The sequence below is a fragment of the Colletotrichum abscissum genome (assembly GCF_030869225.1).
Source record: "Colletotrichum abscissum strain IMI 504890 chromosome Unknown Scaffold_90.1, whole genome shotgun sequence".
Classification (NCBI taxonomy): Eukaryota; Fungi; Ascomycota; class Sordariomycetes; order Glomerellales; family Glomerellaceae; genus Colletotrichum; species Colletotrichum abscissum.
The window spans coordinates 18,357-42,746 of record NW_026850537.1 but is presented as its reverse complement, the minus strand read 5'-3'; the positions used below and the strand labels follow the sequence as shown (position 1 = coordinate 42,746).

The window sequence follows — 24,390 nt, the reverse complement described above, 5'->3', positions numbered from 1 at the left end:
TGCCTACCCCTAGGCGGTCACGAACCAACCAAAATGTGTTTTTCAAGCACAAGCATCGCCACCCCTGCGTGGGATCCTGCAGTCTTTTGAGATTCCACTGTACGTGGTAATGAGGTGGGAAGGGGAGGAGCCCGGCGTGGCAGCGAGGAAAGCGCAGGCGAGTCTGGCAAACGGCAGGATGTTTCTACTGAGGTAGGAACAGAGAGAGGGTAGGTATCCGTACCGTGGACGAAAATGACGTGAGATTGTGTCTTTTTACCTTCCCTCAAGGTACCTTACCCAAGGTATGAAGGAAGAACCTAAAGTGGAAGGGAAGGACGAGAGAGAAATGGAAGCCAGGAAGGAATCTAAAAAAGTCGCCGGTCGGAGCCTGGATATGCGGGCCACGGCACAGGATACGTACCTGCCCTGGGGCGATGTCGTAGGTACGTACTCCGTACTCACAGAAAATGGGAAAATGGAAGGTACCCTACCTAGTCGGTCTCCATTGCCCAACGCGATCAAGGTTCATTTCATCCTGAAAGCCAAGCCAAAAGAAACCCACAAAATGCTAAGAACAAAGTTCGTCCACCTCCTCAACTTCGAACAAGACAGTGGGGACAAGCCGTGCATCTCGAACTTGACTGCGACGATACTCTTTTACTCCAGATCCCGCCTCCCTGTCTCCCAACTCTTCCTAAGGTACGGATGCTCTGGATCAACTATAGTTCCCAGGAAACGAGGACGTCTGTCAGTTGCTTGGTCGCTCTGGCGGCGCCGTATCTTAGCTTGCACGCCACCGTCATGAGGTGCATGTCAAACGTCGGCCCTAAATCGTATCTATTAGCAAGGCGGTAGGTCCGGACACACCAAGTTTCCGTACAAAGGTACCCGGGTTCAAGGCAAAGCTAAAATGGTTACAAGGACGGACGGACCGTTTTGGCCCTCTGGCACTGAGGTACCTTGGACTCTTGGAGGAGTCCAAGGTGCGAAGGTAGGGCGCCTTTGGTTGGTACATTACGGACCTTACTCCTGAGTCCTGCGAACGATATCCGCGCTGCAACGTCCCTTCACACTTTGCCTTTGGACACGACAATCTTTTGATGCTGCAAAACAGCCTAACAGGTGGTGCTTGGCGCTTGGCTCTCGGCTCTCCACGCCATCCATCCATCTCAACCCCATTCTGGTCCAGCGCGTCCTGGCCCTCGGGTCCATTTGCCATCATCTTTTACGCACTCTAAAACTTGGACGCATGCTGCTTCACCTCATCTTGCCAGGACACTGCCTGCCCAAGGCACTTCGCCCAGCCTCATGTCTCTCGCTTTTCTCGCTTTCCCGCTTCGACTACCTCCTTACACACTCGGCACTGTACCTGTTTTTCTCTAGAGTATTCGTACCTAGGTAGTCCAGATATTGCTTGACTCGACTCGCTACATACTACCTTGGGTAGGTATCTGTACCTCCTTGGCTTACCTTGTCAGTACCTTTCCATCGGACTAGGCAGGGGTTCAACTCTTCTTTTCTGCGACGGCCCGCCCTCCACCAGCAGACTGAGGTGCACTTAGCTCCAGCCTTTTCTCCTTTCGCCTTTGCTTCCGAGTTCCAACCAGACAACAGGCTTCGTTGTATCGCACCTAATAACCCGTTGGCATCGGCGCACAGTGGCTGAGATATTCCGACCCTGAATATCCTTCCTCGCCGTTCCCTCCTTCTCTTCCACCATTCGTCCACTCTTTTGGCTGCCGTGCCTAATTCCATTCCCGCTATTCTCGACCTTTTTGGAACTTTCTCACCTGCCACTTCTTACCAAGTTCTTCCGGCGACACGACTACGCGCAAACCGCCAGTCTACCTTATTCCATCTCCCTCGAATTCTGTATACTTTTTCTCACATCGAAAACCCAGCTAGCCAGCTGTTGGCTACAACTTCCTTCCACATTTTTTGGTGTCCGGCAACAAACTTCGTTGCCATCGCCGCCGTCGGCGCCCTTTGACCTCAATAAACGACGTGTGCTATCATGGGATTGAGCCAAAGACGGAATGACGTTTGTATAAACCCCATTGTCGCCATCAATATGTTATCCCGTCGCGCCCTCACCGTTCTCGCCCTCGTCTCCGTCACCGCAGTCATCTTTCTCATCTCTTCGAGGAGACTCGGCGGCGACTGGGCGATAGAAGGTCCCAACTACCACCCCACCCCTTCAAAGGCCACAACCCACCTCCGCCTGCTGGCAGCTCCCCAAGCGCAGGTCACGATGGCCGTCCTCCGCCTCCTCCGCCACCCCCGAGCTACCAAGACGACCGCCTGGCACAGCACAATGTGTCGAACCAAGACATTCCCTACCGTCCTCACGACCCCGTTTGCGATACCTTCCCCGACACGAGCAATATACTCGTCATCATGAAGACGGGCGCCACCGAGTCCTTCGACAAGGTTCCCACTCAACTCATGACCATGCTCAAGTGCTTGCCCGAATACTTCATCTTCTCCGACCTCGACCAGACCGTTGCAAACTACCACATTCGGGACAGTCTTGACAAGGTTCTTCCCGAGGCCATGGAAGGTAATCAGGACTTTGATCTCTACCGCCGCCAAAAGGCCTGTCAGGCCGACCAGCAGAGCTGCAACAAGCTGGCTGTAAGCAAGGACGAGGGTTGGAATCTCGACAAGTACAAAAATGTCCACATCGCCGAGAAGACGTACCGTATGCGCCCCAATTACGATTGGTATATCTACATCGACGCCGATACCTACGTGCTCTGGCCCACGCTTGTCCAGTGGCTCAAGAACCTCAACCCCAAGAATAAGCACTATCTCGGTAGTGTCACCATGATTCGCAACTTCGTTTTTGGCCATGGCGGCAGTGGCTACATCGTCTCTCAGGCGGCTATGCATGACATGATTGCGGACCATGAAGATGTTGGCAACAAGTGGGATGTTCGTGCGAGCAAAGAATGCTGCGGAGACTACATCTTTGCGCTAGCTATGAAGGATAATGCCGACGTCAACGTCCATAATGTTGTGAGTATTCATCATGATCTCTCTGTTTTGTACGCAGCTTGGACTGACCGTGTCCCAGTGGCCTACAATCAACGGCGAAAAGCCCTTTACTCTGCCATATGGTCCTACTCACTGGTGCCACCCCATCGTGACAATGCATCACATGAATGCCGAGGAGATCTCCACTTTCTGGGAATACGAGCACAAGCGCTACTCCGACCCTAGCCTTCCCCAGCCGCCTCCAGTCATGCGCATCAAGGATATCTATCATGAATTCTTCGCGCCTCGTATGCAGCCTGAGCGCGCCGATTGGGACAATCTGGCCGATGACCGATTTTTCCTCGACGAATCCGCCAACAAGCACCAGGATTGGCAACTCAATCGAGCCAAGAAAGAAGACTTGACAGAGGAAGAAAAGGTTGCACACTTGTCCTTCGGCAATTGCCGCAAGGCCTGCGAGGCCGACAGGTCCTGCTTCTCATTCCAGTACAAGGACGGCGTCTGCGGCTTCAGTTGGGCATGGAAGCTTGGTCACCCGGTCAAGCGCGAGTCTACGGACGAGAAGCGCACCATGTCCGGCTGGGCTGTAGAGAAGATCAACGCCTGGATTGAGCAGCAGGGCGAGTGCGGTCCAGTCAAGTGGCCCGATGTCTGAGGTGAAAATGCATCATTCATCACCGACTTAAGTGTCGACACGAAACATTCACGTCGCCACGAGAGAGCAGCACCAAAGGCCTGCCTATATGCAAGCACGGCTGCTATTCAAGGCTTTGAGACGTGACGTATGTTTCACGTGGGGCCTTATTCCATGTCTCAGTACGCCAAGGGCTTGGATACGGGATTCATGGACATGGTAGGGAACATACCCCCCTCCTCTGGAATTCCCTTGACTCGGGATTTTCTTGCCAGGGAGGAAACAAAACATTTCTCATGGAAGCCAAATCAGCCAGGCGTCTATCGGTCTGGCATCTGTATAGAGCCGCAGGCATGTGTGTATTTTTTTTCTTCTTGTAGTGTGTGTATATCACCATCATGACGTGGCAGGCGAGGCAAGACTTGGGTTTCGAGACGACTTTGGCGTTTATTTGGAAAAGACGTCTAGTTCTTCATTGGCCCTGGTTTGGGAGGCCGACGGAGTCAAACGGTCAGAGCGAGCGCTCGCAATAGAAAGCCTTTCATTGTTCATATTACAGTACATATCCAGATTCCGATTCAGACATTGTCATTCAGCACCCCTCTGTGCCTAGTTAGCTCTGTCCCAACCTCTCCGAGATGAGATCATCTCGAAAACTGAAGGAATGGTAGCGAAGAAACGGGGCCCGGAAGCCGACGAGGTGTGAGGCCTGTTGCTTCCAAGTAACCCAAACTCAGATCTCGGCTCCCGCATTCCACTAATGCGCCACAGCTATTTAAAGACGGGTAGGTAGGGCAGAGAATCGGCAGCGGGTGGCTGGAGATGGCCAGACATCGCATGCCTTGACGAGCTTCCCAGGGGCCACACCGATAAATCGCGGTTCATCCCGGCATTTTGCATGAGGTACCGGTATTGTCACTGGTTCAGTGTGTACATTCCAAAACTAGCATCACAGCACAAGATCGGGCTGGGTATTGCCGCTTGACCCAGGTCGGGTGGAAGACGGCAGTTCGGCATATCATACACAAGACATATCGAGACGACTGTAGTTGATCATAACGTCGTAAATTATCCATCCATGCTCCGCAGGCTACCCTCGTCTGCACTGCGACTTGCTCATTTGCTCATCAACTCTGCTCCGCTCCTGATGACGCCCACCACAGCTCCCGTCTGTACTGTCTCGCTGCCGCCGCCGGCCACACGGTGTTCGATATCCGCCAGCCCATCGAGCCACTTGATCATGATTTCCGGCTTGACCTCGAGTGTTGTCAGTTGCTCCGCTAGAGCCGTGATGATATCTGCCAAGGCGAGACCCCGAGACACCTTTAGGGTGTTGATAGTAGTCAGGCAAGACGTCACGTCTGTTGTGCTCAATAAAACATCCAAGATCTCCTGCACAGCGTCGGGCTGAGGGGCGGCGATGCAGTTATATATCGTATCTGTAGAGATGGTTTCCCTCACAATGTCGGCTTCGGCCACCTTGGGTGCGTCCTTGGGTTGCAACGGGGTACCTGTGTTGTTAGCATGCTCTCCAGGGCCATTGTCCAGAACCAGATGAGTACTCACTTGACGCGTGACAAGCCTGGAGCACATTGAGTGCTCTTCTCATGTCGCCCTTGCTAAGCTTCACCAATGCTTCCGTGGCATCGGGAATGATTTTGACGTGCTCCTCCTCAATCACCTTATCCACCAAGACCCTGATATCGCGCTCCTTCAACGGACTGAATCGGAACCTCGTGCATCTTGATAGCAGTGCCGGTGAAAGCTTGTGTGAGTAGTTTGCAATGATGCAGAACCGCGTGTTGACAGTGTACTTCTCCATGATGCGACGCAACGCCATCTGCGCCGTGTTCGTCATAGCATCGGCCTCGTCGAGGATGATGAGCTTGTACGATGCCATGCTGCCACCGCTGCCTGATTTAGCTGAGGGACCGAGAGTGAATATTTGTTTTGTCGAGGCAAAGGTCTTGATCTGCTCGCGAACGACGTCGATGCCTCGATCATCTGAGGCGTTGAGCTCGAGAACCATCTGCCGCATGTTCTCGGTGCCATAGATGCGGCGCGCGAGGGCGAGGATCGTCGAGGTCTTGCCAGTTCCCGGGGGCCCGTAGAGGAGGAGGTGAGGAAGACGATTCGAGTCGACAAACTTGTTGATGGTGGCGAGAATATCCTGGTGTCCGGACACATCGTTAAGGCTTACTGGGCGGTACTTTTCAACCCACGGCAGACTGTCTTCGGCTTCGACGGGGAGGTTGGCGGCGCTGCGCTTGCCCTGCTTGGCGTCTGAGGAGAAGGTGATGTCCTTGGACACGGGGACGTCGACGTCCATCTCGTCTTCGAAATCGGACATATTGACTGTGCTGCGGGGAAGGTCGGTTGGATGATTTGCGGAGGGGACGATGAGGTGGTGAACTATGAGCTCCAACGTACGGATTGGGCACTCCCGTACAAGTGGAAATTAGAAATCTTGACGTGATGCATCCGCTTGGAAGACGCGTCGCAGACGCGTCGAAGAATGGCTCTTCACGTGACCACTTACGCTTTGCCGAAGGGAGCCCCACGGTTGATGGAGGGAGAAGGCGGTCAATGTGATCGGCCCCACTATCCCTCCGGCCAGCAATCTTCCATTACATAAACGAAACTACCCCTCCGTCAAAGTTGGAGTTTTGGACTCACATCCCAAATCACACAATAGCCACAGTTCCTTCCATGGCCCAATATTGTCACTTAGGTCCCTTCCTACCTTAGGATCTGGCCAAGTCGTGTTTCGGGCCTCGCCCTCTGTCAGCCTGCGAGCCTGCTGAGTTCTGCCTCAAAGCATCTTAGGAAGTGCTGTGATATCGTGCAAACCCGTAGACATGTCACAAACATGTCAAGTCTGTATGACTACTGTCAGACTTTAGCCTCGCTCTTGCCATTGGACAAGGACAAGAATTGCCGTTTGTCTCCCGACTCTCACGTTCTATCTCAGACAAACGCCCTTGATTATGTTTGGGCTGTCTAAGTAACCTTTCTTGCTTATGGATACGTTTCGGGGAGATGTCTCCGCTCTCCGCGCACACAAGCTGGTCTTGAGGTGATGCATTACCTTACAGAAAACCCGTCCGCAGTCGAGTCAAGGATTCCCGGTGGAACGCCATCTGGGGATTTTGAAGTTGGGGTGCGTTTGGAACCCCGCTGTTCACATCGTATTAGTCGGCTTCGGCTTCAGAGTCGTGCCATGTCTTGGCCATAGCTGCCAGCCTTGAAATACTGGGCTAATTCCTGGATCTCTTTCACTTTCGAGGTCACCTTCGTCTCATTTCTCCCACCCGAACCGTCTCACCCGCCGTTGAGCCTCGCCAGCACCCTCATATCCACGGTTCCTCATCACCTACCTTGGCATCTGATCTGCCGTCCCGCTTTGACGCTCATTCCCTTCGTCTCCCACGTCACCGCCGATCTTCTAATCCAATGGCGGCAGCACCCGTCGTTGTTGAGCCGGCCAGGCTCGAAGACGCCCCCGCCATCGCCGAAATTTTCTTCAAGTCCTTCAAGAGTGACTTCTTTCAGACCTTATTTCCCCAAAACGAATACGGCCGGGCCTACATGACCGACGCCTACAAGCAGTTCATGCTCTCCAAGGAGCACGGCTCCCAAGAAGGTCAAGTTGCCGTTGTCAGGAACGAGAAAGGTAGCGAAAACTCCTCGACATGATCACCTCCGCCGGTTGTCCGAACCCCGACTTTGCCTTACCCTTACCGGACTTCGGACTCCGCTGAGTAAACGGCGCCATGTGTATGCGTACCTTGTTTGACTGACAGCTGTCTCGTTCAAGGCGAGCCTGCAGCCACCACCCTTATCTGGATCATCCGCCCCGAGGACAACGGAACCTGGTCGTGGCGAAAGCGATGGCCGTCCGCTAATGCAGGGCAAAAAGACGAGCTGCTTGATGAGTTCTTCTCCGACATGGCGTCTCAGCACGACCGTGTCATGGGCAAGGACCCTCACGTTTGTATGTCAACTCTTGACTCCCTGGCCGGCCGGTTCGCTCACCACGAACAAGCCTCCCGCTGACAATCTTGCCGGCCGCCCACCCGCAAAACGCTGACCATGTGCCAGACTTTGAGCTGATTTTCACCGACCCGGCCTACCTTCGACGGGGCTATGCGAAAGCCCTTCTCCAACAAGGAACGGAAATTGCCGACAAGCTGGGCTACCCAATGTATCTCGATGCCGAGCAGTACATCGTGGACCTTTACTCATCAGCAGGCTTCTTGACCAAGACTGAAGTCGGACAATCGTCACAGATGATTCCCATGATGAGGCCAGCCAGGGGCTGAATGAAATGAAATGAAATGGCGCTACTGCCGACTATTGACTCATCCTTCTTTATCATGTGTCATCACTTCCAGCGTGACAGTCCGCCATCAGTGGAAAGTAGTCATGATATGTGAATAACATACATCAGACGGATGCCCAAGCGGCTTCCGTAAGCAACTCGCTCGCTTCGCTTCAATGCTTTGCTTCCTTCATTCCTTATCGTCTCAAGTCTACGCTTTTCATGCCTTCCTTCTCGTTTCCGTAAGGCGGTGATGCACCCCAGTATTGCTGCCGATACTGCGCGTCGGCCCCGGCGTCGTATGCTTGCCCGTTGTCGAACTGAGAATACATGGATGGCCTCGTGGGACGTCTCGGCGGCATCTCTGGTTCACCTATCTGGGCATACATGTCCGGAATGTCAGGGTACGCTGACGGCGTCCTCGGCGGCCGTGGTGGTCGGTTGATGGCATCGATGAGCGTTTGCCTCCTCGTAATTCTCTTTGGCCTCTCCGGCAATGCTGCATCTTCGGCGTTGGTACCAGACGACGTTTCGTCTGACTCTTCCCCAGTATCCTTCTTTTCTTTATCCTTTCCGGCGTCCTTGGTGGCGAAGAAAATGGTGAATACCATCTCCATGTCTTCCGGTCCCTTTCTCTCGCGCATAATCTGATGAGGCACCTCCAAATCGTCAATGAGCCGTTCAATCTCTTCGACAGAGTAGCTGCCCTTGTCCCTGTCGCCAGAGTAGTCCCCGGGCCCACGTGCTCCGTTGGGAATGTGGAACCGAAGGTCAACTCTCATGATGGCGTAGAGTGCGACAACTATGAGCTCAAAGAAGAACCCCGTCGTGTAGAATACTGCTTTGCCGTAAATCACGCTCGGCGTGGCTCCTGGTAATTCCTTATTGAAGACGGCGAACAGACGAATGGACTGTCCGGTAATCAAAAGGAAAGAGCCCAGGTAAAGCAGGGCCACCTTGACTCTTTGTGAGCCAGAACCGAACTTCTCTGGCTTGGGCCCTGGCACAGAGAGGCATCCGCTTACTACAAGGACAGGGAATATGGAGAGGAACGTGTTCCATGAACTTCCGAATTTGAGCAAATCGTCTGTAGTTTCTAGGCGATCTACATTGCCAACACTGAAAAACGCAATGATTGTCGACGTCATGTTCAGAATGATAAAAGCCGGAACCGAGAAGAGCAGAATCAAACTGAACTGACTGAACGCGGTACACCATCCGGCTTTTGGGTGGATCGAGCGGACCAGGCGTTGGGCGAAGAATATGTTAACGGCAAACATAAGGGCAGCACTGAGCATCATGTTAGCAAAACGTTCATTCCTTTTGAAGCTCGGCCCTCTTAGCTCACCCTCCGTTCTCGGTGATCAACGCGAGCAACACAACCCCTCGGGTCGACACAATCGACCATGTGATACGAAAGATGCAAGTGACTGTTCGGATCATACAGAAGTCGAAGACGATATCTGAAATCAGGAACTTGTGACCACGTTTGGCATTCCTTCGGTAAATACTCAAGTGCACGTACGCACCGAGCATGAACAACACCATGAACATTATGGTGACCGGCAAGTCGATGTTCTTGTTGGGTATACCACCCGGGAACGCTCCGTTGGCCGGATCAGGAGGTCCCATAGGAGGCCCGCCGGGAGGACCAGTCTGAGCCTGCGGGTTCGGGCTCAGATTGGGCATTCCACCCCTCTCTGGCCCCTGAGCACTCATGATCGGGTTGAGAACTGGCGGTGGTGGTGGTAGATTCGGAGTGCTGAGGAGTGTCGTTGCTAGAGGTGCTGCTGCTAGAGGCGGCGGCGGCGGCGGCGGAGAAGGTGAAGTAGCAGCCAACTGTGGCGTCGTCTTTGGAGTCGGTGTTGAAGGCAGTATCAACGGTGCTGGTACAACTAATGGGGCGGGAATCACAAGTGGCACTGCATTAGGTGCTTGACTCTTGGCCGCAGGAGGAGGTAGAGATGGGAGTCTCGGTGGTTCTGCTTGCTGTGGTGGCGAAGGAGGTTGGACCTGGTTGGGCGATGAAGGGGGTTGAACTTGCTTGGGTGGTGAAGGAGGTTGCGCTTGCTTTGGTATCGGTGAAGGGTGAATCTGCTTCGGCGGAGATAGCGGCTGTATCTGCTTTGGAGGAGGTGGTGATGGAGGAGGAGGAGGAGGAGGAGGAGGAGACGGTCGTATCGTTTGCGTAACAGTGATATATGACGGGGCAGCAGTCCTGACTTGAGTGTATACGATATAATTCGTCTCAACAATGACTTGTGGAGGTTGAAGCTGGCCGGCAACCGACGGTATACCCGCGTTCGCTATGGAGGGGATTTGAGAAGCCAAAGTTGCTAGTGCTACGGCCGGCGCGGCAGGTCTCTGTGTATTTGAAAGGGGCGTTGATGACAACAGATTTGCTGCTGGCTTTGGTACGGATGCCGCCACTTGTGCTAATTGGAGTGCTGGTGATGTAGAAGCCTGTGCCGCCTTGACAACTCCCTCTGCAGCAACGAATTTGAGAGATATGAGAGGAGCGGCGGCATACAGGAATCCAGCAAGACCGGCCATGACTGCTTTTAGAAGTGAGGCACGCTGCCTTTTTTCGTCTTCGAGACCCTGCGGCCTGCCGGATCAGGGGTACGGACAGGATGTCGGCTTGTGGGTACAACCAGCTTTGAGAGATGTTGCAAGCAGAAGACAGACTAGACAGGAACAGCCCAATGCGGATAGAGAGTCTCAGGTGAATCCCTATGTGTAAGAAGCCGTATCCGGACTTGAGTCAATGGTTGAGGATGACAGGCTCCAAGGTTGCATTGCGGCTCATGTAGTGGCGAGCTGCATGTATGGAATAGGCAAGCGGGCCTCCTAGTAGTAGTAAACTGACCAAGGCAGTGGAGAGTCTGCGTTATGACCGGCTGACGACGTGTTGCGGAATTCCGGACTTGAAGAGTGCCGCGATGGGCATGCCCAGATAGGGCATTAGGGCAGTAAGGCTGATGACGGCCAAAGGCGAAGCGTACGCAGATCGGGGTCGTTAATAGAAGAAAGTCCGGTCTTTCGATTCTCTGAGACGTTCTGGTTATGAAGGAAATCTTTATTGGATGGGTGTATTCCTTATAATTTGGCCACGGGGTATTCGACTCTTCAGGAGCAAAAAACAAATTGCCAGCGTATCTCGGTTAAGTGTAGTGTCTCTTCGTTCAACGATTTGGCACTTTTTATCGTTCTCTTTTTCGAAAAAGGGGAAGAAAGTGATAGAAAGGATATTTGGTGCTAATGAGACCCTTAATAGAATGAATGTTGCCGCATCTCATCCCAACCATACTGTCTTCACGCTCCATCCTTCTCACCTCTTTCTCCTCCTCTTCCCTTGTACAGACTCCTCTCCCGAGCACTCACAAGTAGCTCGCTGCGACGTTGAACCAGTATTCAGCAGCGGGCCGGTATTGGAATATGGGTGAGGTGTGTTTGTAGACTTTCCATCCACTTGCCTCAGAGGGCAAGTGGAATGAGGCAATTCGTTTCAGACGCCGTTGGGGAACAGCGAACTATTTCCCTTTTGGGACGAGAAGGCGGTGCTCTCACCGCAAAAAGTTGCCCCGACTAAGCAACTCAGCAGAGAAGATGACCTTTTCATCCCGTCTTTTATGAATGTCTTGCCTGTCGCTGCCTGTCTCTTGTACGGGTCCAGCCCACCTGGGCTGTCTGTTCGCACCCCAAGTAATATAAGTAACTGTGACCCATCCTGACGGGTCTGTCAGCCCAATAAGGCAACCGGCTGTCAAGAATGTCTTTGCTGTTAATCATTCCGTCATCTTCCTACTCTTCGCCGTTGGAGGATGCGAGCAATGCGAGTCCGACCTGATGCTACGGCTGATTTCCCTTCCCGAGCTTTCGGACTGACTGCAAGGGGTGAATTATTGCCCGGAACTCCTCTATGCACGCTTTTGCAGTAAGTTCGATACTATCAATCCATGACTTCCGGGCACATTTTTCATGTCTCTTGAACGCTATTTCTTCCTACTCCACGGGCCGATCTTCCAGCGAGCAGTTTCCATGTGTCAGGTCGAGGCGAGCTTGGCACACACACTAAACAGAGCCAGAGACTTGAAGCACTGATCAGTGTGTGGATGTGAGAAGAGTTTATCCAGACATTCGTTTATCCTGTAGGTGTGCCGTGTCAAGATGTCTGAGCTTGCGAGAGAAGCTTTTCTGCTTGACAGCGTCTGCTACTGCCGCGATGGTTGACAGGCGCATCGGCCTCAATGATCTTCCCGCTCCCCCGTAAAGTTTTAGTGTGGGAGGGTGGTCATCCAGATCCATGGAGGCTCCGGAGATGTCTGAAATGTAGCTCGGCCACATAGTCGGTCTCACAGCTGGGGAGTTGAAAAAGTAGACGCCATCGGTCTCGGTTACCTAGCACCTTTCTACCAGGGCGGGAATCAGTGGCCCTGCTCGCTGACAATAGGATCGCCACACCATGCCTGCGTCGATCTACCTTGAGCCAGCATCAAGCTTAAATCGTGCCGGCTGCAGATCGCGATGTGGCTTTTGCACAAACTGCCGGTAAGGAAAACGCTTGATCGTATGGATACACATGTACTAGGCGGAGGCTACTCAGCTATATGATCGACCATTAAGCCCCCCTGACCCTGACATATGCCGCACAGCAGCCCCTGTTAGTTTCGTACTGCGATACTTTAAAATGTTTCCAGGACCGCGGATAACGGGGCTGGGATTCGGACTTGGTACGGATACAGACCAATGCACACTTTACGTACTTGAACGTCGAACGTCTTGCTCTCATGTCCCCAGCGTGCCCGCGGGCAAGGACCCCAGCGTTGAAGACTGTGCACATCGGACTCAGCGACGTGAGTTGAAATCTGAAGCTTATATGCCTGTGCTACTGGTGGGAAACTACCTGCAAAACTCAAGAAAAAGAAGACCCTATCCGGCGCTGCGACAATACAAGGCATATCCCAGTCCCCCACCCCACATACCGGGCCCCTCGACGAAAGAGTTCCCGCGGCTATATTAAGTTTTCACCTGGTTCTTCCTGGGAAAAACTATACACAATGTCAGTGCTGGACGTCTGCCAGTTGCGTTGGCTGTCGGCCGATCGCAGGTCCGTTCCTCTGATCCGAATTCCGCCCACAGCAGCTACGGCTGAGGCGGCTCACTCTGTCCTCCACTCTCTGCGACTCGAGTTTCGAGAACACGCATCTGATACTCGAGTGAGCGGGCTTTGCCAAATTGGACAGACAGAAGATCCCACTACGGACGAAGTTGAGGATCAGTAAGAGATTCCGACGGGCCAGCCGACCAGTATGTTGTACTACGTTCCGCCATTTTTACGGCAATAATAAGTCATTTACTCTGGCATGAGCCTTCGAGTCAGCACGATTCCTATGCCGGTGTCTGAGTTGACGAAGCTCATTCTATTGTCTCGTCCCCGCCATCTCTCAAGTCAGCCAGCAAATAGCTAAATGCGCGTAGAGCATTGCCGCTTGATCCATGCAGAGAAACATCTGCTTTCAAATGTGTAGCAGGACTCTAGATTTTGGCATGTCGCCTCGAAAAGTTCCCAGCTTGACTGGTACAGTCAGTACACGGCCACCTGAATGTATCTTATGGCAATGGTGCCGCGTCTCTGAGGAAAACGGGGCTGCAATGCAATAGCGATCGTTGGAGCCAGATGATGAAGATAAGTACGCAAGCCCAATGCATCGCGCATCGCCTGCTAGGAGATTTGGTGATTCGATCAAAAGAGACTTTAGTAATATGTGCATTCTCGCCAATCACAGCATCAATCATCTCTTTCGCTCACGATCGATCCGCTCAGGAGAGCCCGTCTGCTATTATCCTCGTAGAGAGAGAGAGAAGTTCCGGCAATTGATGGAAGTGCGTTGGGATGAGAATCTGGTGGCCTGGCAGAACACCACCCTTAGAGGTGTTCCACCAGCTCGGATTCTCATCATAGACTCAGTTCGGCAATCACAGAGAGAGACACCGAGACCGAGGATCCTGTGCAGGCTGTCACGTCACGTCAGTTGAGGAAAGAAACCAGACACGCGGGTGAACGCGTCAGTTTGGTTCATCGGACGACGGCTCCAGCCTGCAAAATTGCAGTGACTAGGAAGGTGTTCCTAGGAGCGAAGGGAGCGCTCTTGCATCTGTCGGGTCTTGTACGAGAATGCCGAGAAAACGCCATGACATGTGAGCCGTATTTGGGGTAGCATGGGGAGTCCACAGAGCTTCTGTCTCCAAATCATCCGACGGTCTTCTTCGGGGTGATTATCTTCGTCAGATGGGCGAGTTTTCCCGTTTTGGGATTAGATAGAGCTCTAACTCCAGCTCTAACCTTCAACACTTCAGACTAAGCCCAGTATTTTTATGGTGTCATTTTGCCAGTCAAGTCCTATACAAATTACACGGATCCGTAAGATGACGGCGACTGGTAGGCCCGACCAGGAGGGAACAATAAGAGACGCAATTGGAACAGGGTCTTGTATTTCAATGATTTCTGGCCAAACCCTCCCAACGATCTTCATTTGAAGACTTCTCAGCCGAGAGCAGGTGCTCTGAGCTGCCAATATGGACTTTGTCTAAACCGGCAGGCTTCTAGAAGACGAGGACAAGAAAGGCGCCAGACCTGTTTGGGTACTTTCATGCGTCGAATGATAGGTGACTAGGTTTCAGAAACTCCAGTCGTCTTCGCATGGAGTTCCGGTTTCACTCCCTCAGTTGTAGCGACGCTTGGGCTAACCGTTTCGTCTGATGTTACTGCTGCGCATCTTTACAACAACAATTCGCACTCGCTCAAGCCGCCGACGGGGAGGCATGCCGACATGTGCTGACAGGTTCTATCCAAGGTTCAGCTGTCGGGTTTGACGGTTGGCCGAACAGACTTGTGCAATAGGCCACCCTTCCCCCCAAAAGCGGCTGACATCGATTGAAGAAGCATCGTTCTCCGTCTCCAATCATACTATCGTCCATCCTCTCCAATCCTGACTCGTAACGTCATCTTCTGAGCTAGATGCCTTTTAACTGGCGGCGCTGCTGAATGTCACCAAAGCAAGCGGGGCGAGTTTTAGAGTTGAAACATATCAACTCCCTTGTGCGGCTTCCTCCATCTTGGATCAACGGCTAGCAGTCTGTTCTCGAGGTTCATCAACAGCCGCCCTCGGCCGCGTCTGACACGAGCCCGGTTCTTCCTTTTATGTCTTAGGGAAGCACGTCCGCCCCTCTCATTCCTCCTCGAATTTCCTACTTTGATAGGGGGTTTCGCCCACATGACACAAACCCCGTCGAAACTTGAACCGTCAACTGGCCGTGGATCTCGCGCATAGCATACACTACCTATTCGAGGAAAGAAAAGCAGTACTACCGTACCATCAGCCTTTCTTGAATTCAAAGATGGTCAATACGGGTCACCCAAGCAGGGCATGCAAGCTCTGCCGCGCGAGGAGGATTAAGTGTGACGAAACGAAGCCCTTCTGCCTCAAATGCGCCAAGTCGAAAAGAACTTGCCCAGGATACCGGGACGCATTCGAGATCAACCTTCGCGATGAGACTCAATCAACCATCCGCAAGGCCAAGTCCGCTGCGTTGCGCAAGGCTATTCGAGAGGGTCGCGCGACGGAACAGGATGCGGAAAACGAATGCCAAACCCAACCACAAGTGATGGAATGGACACCGCCAGCAGCACCACCTCCACGAAAACAACAAATCATTCCAATCACAGAAGACGACTGGTTTGATAGATATTCAAATTCATCTTCTTCTGAAGCGTCGCCTTCAATGTCATACGCTTCTTCTTTGTCGTACATCAGCAATCAGGCGCCCGATACCTTTGTCTCATTCAAAGACATTGAAGGCGGGACTTATGGCATGCCGCACACATTGCAGACGCCTCTCGACCAACAAGCGACATGTTACTTTTTGGCAAACTACGTGCTTGCTCCACCAACGGGAGTAGGCAGAGGGATTCTCACATTTGTACTCCCCCTACTGAATATGCCCAGCTATCAAGCGTCTCCATTGCAGTCCGCTTTTTCAGCTGTATCAATGGCCGCTCTGGCTGGTAGGCCAAACTCACGACGGTTGTCTTCGATGGCTCACCTACACTATAGCAAGGCATTAGAGGACTTGACTCGAGCTATGCAAGACAAGATAGCTGTGAGGCAGGACACCACGCTTGCCTCTGCAATTCTCTTGGCTTTTTACGAAGGACTGGTTTCAGACGACGTTGAAATGTCTGGTTTCAAGAAGCATATATCTGGGGCGACTGCAATTGTCAAGCTACGTGGACCGCAACAGACTGCGTCTGGCGTTGGCTTGAGCATGTTTGAATTTGTTCGGGCAACATCGGTACGTCTTACTTTGACAAGCAATCGAAAGGCTGTATCAAAAACCGATCGTCTAACGCGTAAGACAGGTCCGGCAGTACACCTTCTTTGCGAATATTTCCTTGGAGGATTTGACTTGGTGGGCACGGCAGGCCGTCTGCGACACTGTTGGCCACCAAGCTTTGGTATTGAACCTCCAGACGACACTCATCCGTGGCGAGGCCGACAGCCTTCTGAAGGGGGCACGAACCACCGACAAAATCGACAAAGCTTTGAAGCTTTTGCAGAGGGCACGAAAAATGGACGATGATCTCGGTGTATGGTTCGACAAGTGCCCACCAGCGTGGAGGAAGGTTATTTCAGGATCGGCTGCGGAAGTTCCGGAGGACAAGATCGGCTACGTTTCGGCGTTTCCCGGAACTATTTACGATTACCCGAACGTATGGGCTGCCGGAAAGCATATTAACACCCACGTATCTCGACTTCTGCTCAACCAGGTCATTGTGCGTTGCATTGCATGGGTCTGCGCACCGAGTGACCATACTCTTACGAAAGAGTATATTGACGCGAATCGGATCGGAACTGAGCAAGTGGCCGACATTATCTCCAGCACTCCGTACTTTTTCGGGTGGACGGGTGATGCTTTGAGTACCCCCTACTTCCCATGCGGGACATCCGAGATGCCAAAAGGCCTAGCTGGTGTGTCTTGTATGTGGCCCTTGCTAGCTACTGGATCGAGCCGATTTGCGACCAGAAAGCAACGAATATACGTCAAGGCCCGTCTTGCAAAGATTGCGGAGGAGATGGGTATCCGTCAGGCCGATGTCTTCTCAAAGGTATGCTGCCCACTCAACTTTCCAACTCAACGATTAACACAGCTTCGTAGCAAATCATGTTGGGGTCGCCAGAGCCAGACCCAGTCAACAGTTATTGTCCGGACACATATCTTCATTTACGTACATAGTTTAGCGTTGACAATACCCCTCTCGCTTTGGATAGAAGAATCCTGTCAAAGATGAACAAACAGGCCGAACACCCCTATTGTGCCTGACAACATGCGTGCTGCTGGTGAATAAATAACGTATCAAAGCGACCACCGCGGCAGCAAATCCGAATCATCCCTGAAATTGAGGGACTGCATGCTGCTATATATGAACCTGTAACTTTCGTTTCGAAAGTCATCTTTGAGGTAGTCTGTTCGACCGCTCAGAAACCAGAGTAGTTGCTGATTCTGACTCCATTCCGGCCATTGCGCATAACCGCCCAATCCGACGTTAGGATCCAAGTTGTAAAGGAAGTTGAGATAGTAAGTCCGGGTGCTTTGTCGTGCAAAGGTAGGAAAGATTCCTAGAAAGACTTGCAGTATGTCGGAAGCGTGAAACGTACCAAGTACGGGAGTTCCGTGGTTGTAGCTGCTCAAATACGACCAAGCTGGGACTTCTGGGTGCTTTGCTTGAGCAACAGATAGAAACGAGCGGCGTGCTAGCGTGAAGACGAGATCCCCAAGAATGGCAGCCCTACGCTTGAAGCCAGGAACGATCTCGTTGAAGATCCCTGTACGAAAGGGACTCCCTGCAGAGATGTGGTGGTCATATGTATTGACGAGGGTGATCAACTGGGCTATCGAAGCGTTGTGAAAGTAGAGCTCTGAGAGGTAGTTGACGAGTTGCGACGCTGTCATCACCAGAGGCTGGAACAGTGCGAACAGTGTACCCTCGTCTTCTTGGTTGCCGATGATCATAGGCACTGCAGCGTATCGTCCTTCTTTTGCGGTAATATCGGGGCTGTCTATCAGTGCTGTGCCATCTGGTCTAGGAACATATGACAGAGCAAGAGCTTCGTATGAAAGGATGCCGGGCACCGCCGTTGCGGCACGCTTGTAAGTCTCGTAATCGACACTGCGCAGGCAATCCAAGGTACTCGCTGACCCTTGACAACCGGCTGCCTTAACAACAGCATCGTAGACTCTCTGGCCTTTGGGGCAGTCAACTGGGTCAGCTGGGATAACACTGCCAGAGTTCATGATGGCCCCTCGAAACAGTCGTCGACCCTGATAGGAGTTGTCACCATCATACAGCGCCATCTGGTCGAAAACAGATATCGCACCGGCTGATTCCCCCCAAATCGTCACCTTGTCAGGATCACCTCCGAAGGCAGCGATATTATCGGCAACCCATTCCAAAGCCTGACGTTGGTCTAGTAGTCCCAAGTTGGCTGAGCCATCCTTCAGGATTTCACGACCAGGCAAGAACCCGAAACCTCCCAGTCGATAATTCACAGCAACAAAGATGAAAGGACGGTCCATGTCGGCCCCGTCACGGACAAAGCTTGCCCCGCTGTATGTAGCTGTCGACCCGAACTCGAAGCCACCCCCAAATATCCAAAACAAGACTGGAAGCATCGCATCGGACGATGTGCCAGAAGGACGCTGGACAGTCACCGTCAAACAGTCTTCCTGGCCGGTAATAGGCTGAAAGAATGGGAGCATAAGAAACGAGCCAACAACATCAAGAAGAATGTTCCGGCTGTCGGTGGACAAGAGAAATTGAGGGCATGCGGCTGCGGTTCCTGTCGCGTCAAAGTTGCCTAAAGAGGAGTTGAGTCTTTGAGGCGGCCTTAAGCGGAGCGGTCCGGTGGGCGGTCTCGCATAGGGGATGCCAGAGAACGTATCGACGGAGCCAAATACTCGTCCCTTGAAGGTACCGGCCGGCGCATCGACTTCCGCCGGAGCAGCACGAGATTCATGGTGATGGTGCTCAGAGTTGCCAGCTGACTGACCAGCTAGGAAGAGAACGACAGCCAGAACTGGTGGGAGAGAAATCTTCATGGTGTTCTAGATGTCTGTAAGGGAGCGTAGAGAGAAGAATGGAGAGGGAAAGACAGAGGGGAAGCAATAGAGCGGGGGGAGGTGGTTGAAAGGAAATTTAGCCATGTAGAACAAGGTGAGCGATACTTATAGGTTAAGGCAAACTCAGGAGGATACCATCTCGGCCGAAGAAGAAAAGGAGTTTAATCTCTTTTCTTCAAGTCTCTCCTCATCTCATACACGCCAGACATGGTCTTGGAGATCGCTCGCACCAGGCGGTGCTTCCCGCTTCTTAATTCGGCCTTGACATATCGCCCCAAGTCAAGTGTGAGCGAAGACTCTTCTTGTCGCGGGTTTTCCTGGTTTACTAGCACGTGAAGGTGTCAAGGGTCTAATTACCCTGGACGAATGCAAAAGGTGTGTGGGAACTAACCGGTAGTGACAGGGGAAAAAAGTGTGTGTCGGCGGCCCGGAGGAGGTTGGCGATGACACACATTCCGAGGTTGCGAGCAGGTAAAGACTGTCCGACTGTGGTACCGAGTGAGGCAGTGATGCCGCTATTCAGGTGGATCGAGTGGGCGTTGCTACCTCCAGATCTGCGCGAGAACAAAAGAGTCGACGCGATGATACGCCTTTCGAAGCGCGGTCTTGGTTGCATTACCTAAATTCATCACGAGGGACCTTTTGTAGTGTATTGCTAACGTACCCTACTCTGGAAAGCCGTGGCGCTCTCTTCGTCAATATTTTGGATAACTTTATAATCGCCAGACAATATAACGTCGTGTATTCGAAAATTGATTTTATTGCAAAGCACTGATTGCAAACACTGGCTGAGTCGACTGGACTCTTAGCTTGTGTCGGGGAATCTAACGTAAGTCTTCCATCTGAATGCCTAAACAACCCATGCAACCGTTCGGACAAAGTCGCAACTGTGTCCCTTCTTGCTTGAATCTCTCGGAGGGAAAAAAAAAAAAACAAAAACCCTGTGCTTCTGACCGTTGCCGGGTTCAAAATGCGTCTCGTCTATCCGTGTCAAGAATCAGTCATGATTCTCTCAGCTGGTCCTACAACTCCATTTACTCGATGAACAGAACTAAATCCCTGGTTCCCATACCGTGGCCGCATCCGTAGCGACCTCGGAGAAATGCGATGAATGCTTCTCTCAAAAACGCCTCGTGGCTTCGTTATGCAATGATCAAGGGCAGTGAACTTCCATCAGACGACCATGCCCACCTGCCCGCTTTCCTCGTCAACTAAACATCTTCGTTTCCCACTGAGAGGCATACCGTCGGCTGGAGCCTCTTCTTCGAAGCTGCCATTAAACACTTCAACGAGGGCCTCGCGATCTCTTCGTCGCTTGAGCTTGTCGGGATTTGGCTCCGCTTCCTCCTCCCATGTCTCGATGTTGTCCTCATCAAACTCTCCCACGACGTCCTTGCCAAGCGCCTTGCCCAATCTCTCCTTGAGTCCGAGGATCGGCCAGACGGGCACTCTTGTGTACTCGATGCGCATGCCACCCTCGGATGCAACCTCTCCGATTCTCTCAGCAAGTGTATTTTCGGTCCCTTTACGGGGGTTCTTGGTTGGCTCGTGGAACTTGCGAAGCAGATCTGCCGTGACCGTGGCCTTGTAAACGATGAACTCGGATGTCTCATTGTCATTTGTGAGTAGCTGTACCGCCACATCGTAAAATTCAGGCTCTCCTAGTCCGATGGGCATGGGCCGTGAGGGAACCCACTTATTCGCTGACGGCCGTGGTTCGCCGTGAAACCTTCTCTGCGCCATAGCCAACATGATGCCCACAAGCAACGGGTCGTGCGTCGGGTTGCTGGGAACAAACATCTTGGAGCGCAACTGTTGTAGACGTTCGACCGGCCCGTTGTACGATCTGTTAGGTCCTTGAATCACGCGGTACATGTTCTTTCGTGTCGCCGCGATCTGCATCTTGCCAACGTAAGCAAGGACGGGCAGCGACTGAGCGTAAGCAGTATGTTCGCCGCTCAGGTTGCTTGCGCTACCATTAGAACCCGTCGGCACAACAGTGAAGGATTCAGCTGGTCGCGTTGACGCGGATTCAAACGAGGCGATCGAGCCGCTGCGCGAGGGCATCGCATCCCAAGCAACCTGTACGCGACAGGCATCGCGATACACTAGACCGCCGAAATAGAGGTGCAAATCAAGCTGTGTTCGGGTGCGCGACAGCTTCCCCGGGTAGAGGGTGGACATGATTGTGCGGACGGAATTTGTATAGAAGGTTCTTGTGGAGCCGGGCGCGAGCATGGCCGTAAGTTCTCTGCTAAGTGTCGAGGCCGCAACCGAGGGCTTCATGTGACATTTCGACGGAGAGACCGGGGCGCCGCGTGGTGAAGGAGGAGGGACTGGCGTGTCGCATGGAGGAAGCTCAACGAACTTGGCATCGAGGAGTTGAACATGCAGCTCGGTCCAGCAGATGGGACGAACGAAGAGGGAGAGTCCAGCATGATCCCACATCTGGTCGTAGAGAGACCCTTCGTCTGGCCTGAAGACACGAACTCTTCTTTTGCGTTTGGCGGGGGAGGGCATGGCAGGAATAGGACTCGAGGTCGGGGGCGTTGCGTGAATGGGCTCGGGCGAGGACATTGACGAGGCTGTCGGGGCGCTGCTGGAGAGATGCATATTGGCGGGGGAGGAGTCGAAGAAGTTGCGCAGTTGTCGTGCGAAACTGGTGCTATTGAATACCGATCTGTGGTTTTGTCAACATGATTCGGATCTAGGTGAAGAGGAATGCAGGTAGGATGTATTATTGGGTGAAAGGGCACGAGTTGGATGGAAGGAAAACAACGAGGTCATGGCAATAAAGGAATAGTGATTGGGGGGGTCTCACTCTAAAATGAGCATCGGGTTGTGGCGCTCTCCCTTTGGTTCTTCCTACATAGGTAGTATGGGTTTTCAGGGGGGGCCTTTGCGTTGCGCCGTGGGCCTGGTGTCCAGTTGAACCTTGGGCTTGGAGCCTTGGGGCACTGACGCGCGACGGGGGGATGATGGTAGTACTCCGTATGGCCCCTTCTCTTGCTTTTGGGGGTGTGGAATGGTGAGGATGATGGCCGGTGGATGTTTATGACGGACTCGGTGAGGCGGACAGCAGTCGGCGCAACTGGGTGCGCGACGCGGTGTTGAGTAAGATAAAAGAGGATCCGGATCCGCAGAGAGATCGGAGAATATCCGTATGCAGTTTGATGTACGGTCAGAGAAGTGGTGCTCTGTGACTGGGTACCGATTTGTCTAGAATCTGTTGAGATCGACGGTGCTTGCAAGGGGTTTGAGGCTTAACCGTCGCTGTCGGCTCACGAGGCAGAGGAAAAAGAAAGGGTATGGGAGGGATGACGGGATGTTTGGTTACTGGTGTATTCCCATCCGAGACTGAGGAGACGGTCCTCCGCAGAGAAAACGGGACTTATTGGTGCTGAATATGACGCGCTCGGTGGGGAGAGAGAAACGAGACTTGGAGAGAAGAACCGAAGAGAGAGAGAGCAACATGAACAAGGGGAAGAGAAGGGAGGGGCAATGAAACGCGGGTGCGCGAGTCAAATATTCCAACTTTTTTGTTCGTTGATTTTCTTGATTGTTGCGCTGTCACTTTTGTGTGTGTCCCAGTGCAGCCGGACGGTAAGGTAGGTAGACCCGACAGAATCCAGTGTGGTCACCGTGGCGTGGCGGCAAAAACTGGGCAGGTGCAGAGTTAGGTATTGACCCGTCACGACTGTCCGTTTTGTCAGTGCCTTCCTAATTCCCGTCCCCATCGCGATGGTGCCTGCCTGTGCCTGCGGCCTGCCTGCTCAATGTCCACCCGCGACTCCAACTTCTCCTTCCTCTTCCACCGCCAACCTGCAACCCTCGGCCACTAAAGGGCCAGAACACGCGCGCCTGATCGGCTTCACACCTATTTGGGGGAAGGAAGGGCGCGACTTGCCACTGCCTGGTGCTCTTGGCCCGCATGCAACCGGGAGACTGTGACACGCGGAGAGTGCGAAGTCATGTGATCTTAGGCACCAGCCCCCTCCAGCAATACGTACCGGGCATGAGCCATGTCATCGATTTTGTGGCTGCGCATAGCTCCGGAAATGCCTGAGTCATCACGGAAGCATTGATCTATACACGTGACTTATATCCACCTGACGCTCCATGTCTTTCTAGATCCATGGCACGTGAATGGAGATACTGCAGGCAAGTGCTGCGCCACAAATCTTGGACCCCACCCTTGAGTCTGAGGCTGGAGCACACCCCGTAGATGCCGTCAAGCCTCAGAAGCCACAAGGTCCATTCGGAGCAGTGTGAGGTGGACGTCAGTCGCTCCCCGTCAGCTAAGTGTCGCGCCCCACCATCGGCCGCTTGCTCTCCATCTCCAGTGCAGTTGACGTCTCCCAACTGCATTTGCGACCAATCCTCATCAAGACCAGCTTAACATTCTACGACACCGAGCGCTCGGTCAGGCGTATTCTTCAAGATGCCGGTATGTCTGTGTGATGCTCATCCCAGAGGTAGCTCGCCTGAGCTCTCTCTGTCTCTGAGGCTCTAGCCCGTACACTTCAACCTACTCCCCCAACCCGCCTAAACCGAGCTGACGATGACCTTTACCCAGGCCTACAATTCCATGTTCAATGCCGACCCGAACGTCCCTCGCACAATAGGCAACTTCCCGCTGCTGCCCTTGCGCACAAAGACCCGCGGCCCGGCCTATACTCTTCCCTTCCCCAACCCGCCTCTGCCCGCCAATGAGTCTCCCGACCCAGACAGCGAAAGCTACGACATCCTCGACGAGGTTCTCGCCCTATTCCGCGCCAACACCTTCTTCCGCAACTTTGAGCTTCAGGGCCCCGCCGACCGCCTTCTGGTTTACGGCATCTGGTTCGTCAGCGACTGTCTGACCAAGATCAAGCCTAGCGCCGGCGTGCGTGATGCTTCCAAGGATGTCATGAACGTGGCCCTCGATACCAACTTCGCCATTCCCGGCGACCCGGCATGGCCCCTGAACCAGGTACGGCAGCCTTCCGAGGCCCAGTGGCATTTCTTGACATTGACAATTGATGTAGATGTACGAGCCCCCGCGCGATAGACAGGACGCCGAGCAACTCCGCCAGTATATGTCCCAGGTCCGCCAAGAGTTGGCAGTCCGGTTACTGGCACGTGTGTACGAAGAAGGCGGCGATGGAAAACCGAGCAAATGGTGGCTGAGCTTCACCAAGAGAAAGTTCATGGGCAAGGCGTTGTGATGACGGTCGTCGAAGTAGAATCGCCAGAGACAAGCAAATACCTTGGTTGGGGAAAATGTTGAAGCGCA

The 24,390-nt window shown here is 53.1% G+C and overlaps 8 protein-coding genes across 8 annotated transcripts; 4 read left to right on the top strand and 4 right to left on the bottom strand.

Annotated features, from left to right (window-relative positions):
- Positions 1–2,053: 2,053 nt before the first annotated feature.
- On the top strand, positions 2,054–3,634 carry CABS01_16302 (uncharacterized protein; the record flags this gene model as incomplete). Its single annotated transcript, XM_060549633.1, has 3 exons — positions 2,054–2,156; positions 2,228–3,000; positions 3,059–3,634. The coding sequence occupies 3 exons, from the start codon at positions 2,054–2,056 to the stop codon at positions 3,632–3,634; spliced, it is 1,452 nt and encodes a 483-aa protein (XP_060389529.1).
- A 1,095-nt stretch (positions 3,635–4,729) lies between these two features.
- CABS01_16301 (replication factor C) lies at positions 4,730–5,963 on the bottom strand (the record flags this gene model as incomplete). Its single annotated transcript, XM_060549632.1, has 2 exons — positions 4,730–5,124; positions 5,180–5,963. The coding sequence occupies 2 exons, from the start codon at positions 5,961–5,963 to the stop codon at positions 4,730–4,732; spliced, it is 1,179 nt and encodes a 392-aa protein (XP_060389528.1).
- A 1,103-nt stretch (positions 5,964–7,066) lies between these two features.
- Positions 7,067–7,935, top strand: CABS01_16300 (uncharacterized protein; the record flags this gene model as incomplete). The annotated part of the gene is made up of 3 exons (XM_060549631.1): positions 7,067–7,286; positions 7,431–7,607; positions 7,715–7,935. 3 exons carry the CDS (start codon positions 7,067–7,069, stop codon positions 7,933–7,935), a joined length of 618 nt encoding a protein of 205 aa, XP_060389527.1.
- Positions 7,936–8,131: 196 nt separating this feature from the next.
- CABS01_16299 (uncharacterized protein) lies at positions 8,132–10,487 on the bottom strand (the record flags this gene model as incomplete). The annotated part of the gene is made up of 2 exons (XM_060549630.1): positions 8,132–9,224; positions 9,283–10,487. The coding sequence occupies 2 exons, from the start codon at positions 10,485–10,487 to the stop codon at positions 8,132–8,134; spliced, it is 2,298 nt and encodes a 765-aa protein (XP_060389526.1).
- Positions 10,488–15,335: 4,848 nt separating this feature from the next.
- Positions 15,336–17,231, top strand: CABS01_16298 (uncharacterized protein; the record flags this gene model as incomplete). The annotated part of the gene is made up of 5 exons (XM_060549629.1): positions 15,336–15,893; positions 15,944–16,002; positions 16,052–16,289; positions 16,357–17,103; positions 17,154–17,231. The coding sequence occupies 5 exons, from the start codon at positions 15,336–15,338 to the stop codon at positions 17,229–17,231; spliced, it is 1,680 nt and encodes a 559-aa protein (XP_060389525.1).
- A 120-nt stretch (positions 17,232–17,351) lies between these two features.
- Positions 17,352–19,094, bottom strand: CABS01_16297 (lipase; the record flags this gene model as incomplete). The annotated part of the gene is made up of 1 exon (XM_060549628.1): positions 17,352–19,094. The coding sequence occupies one exon, from the start codon at positions 19,092–19,094 to the stop codon at positions 17,352–17,354; it is 1,743 nt and encodes a 580-aa protein (XP_060389524.1).
- Positions 19,095–20,288: 1,194 nt separating this feature from the next.
- Positions 20,289–21,728, bottom strand: CABS01_16296 (uncharacterized protein; the record flags this gene model as incomplete). The annotated part of the gene is made up of 1 exon (XM_060549627.1): positions 20,289–21,728. One exon carries the CDS (start codon positions 21,726–21,728, stop codon positions 20,289–20,291), a length of 1,440 nt encoding a protein of 479 aa, XP_060389523.1.
- Positions 21,729–23,676: 1,948 nt separating this feature from the next.
- On the top strand, positions 23,677–24,322 carry CABS01_16295 (ARP2/3 complex ARPC3 subunit; the record flags this gene model as incomplete). The annotated part of the gene is made up of 2 exons (XM_060549626.1): positions 23,677–24,087; positions 24,143–24,322. 2 exons carry the CDS (start codon positions 23,677–23,679, stop codon positions 24,320–24,322), a joined length of 591 nt encoding a protein of 196 aa, XP_060389522.1.
- Between the last annotated feature and the right edge of the window lie 68 nt (positions 24,323–24,390).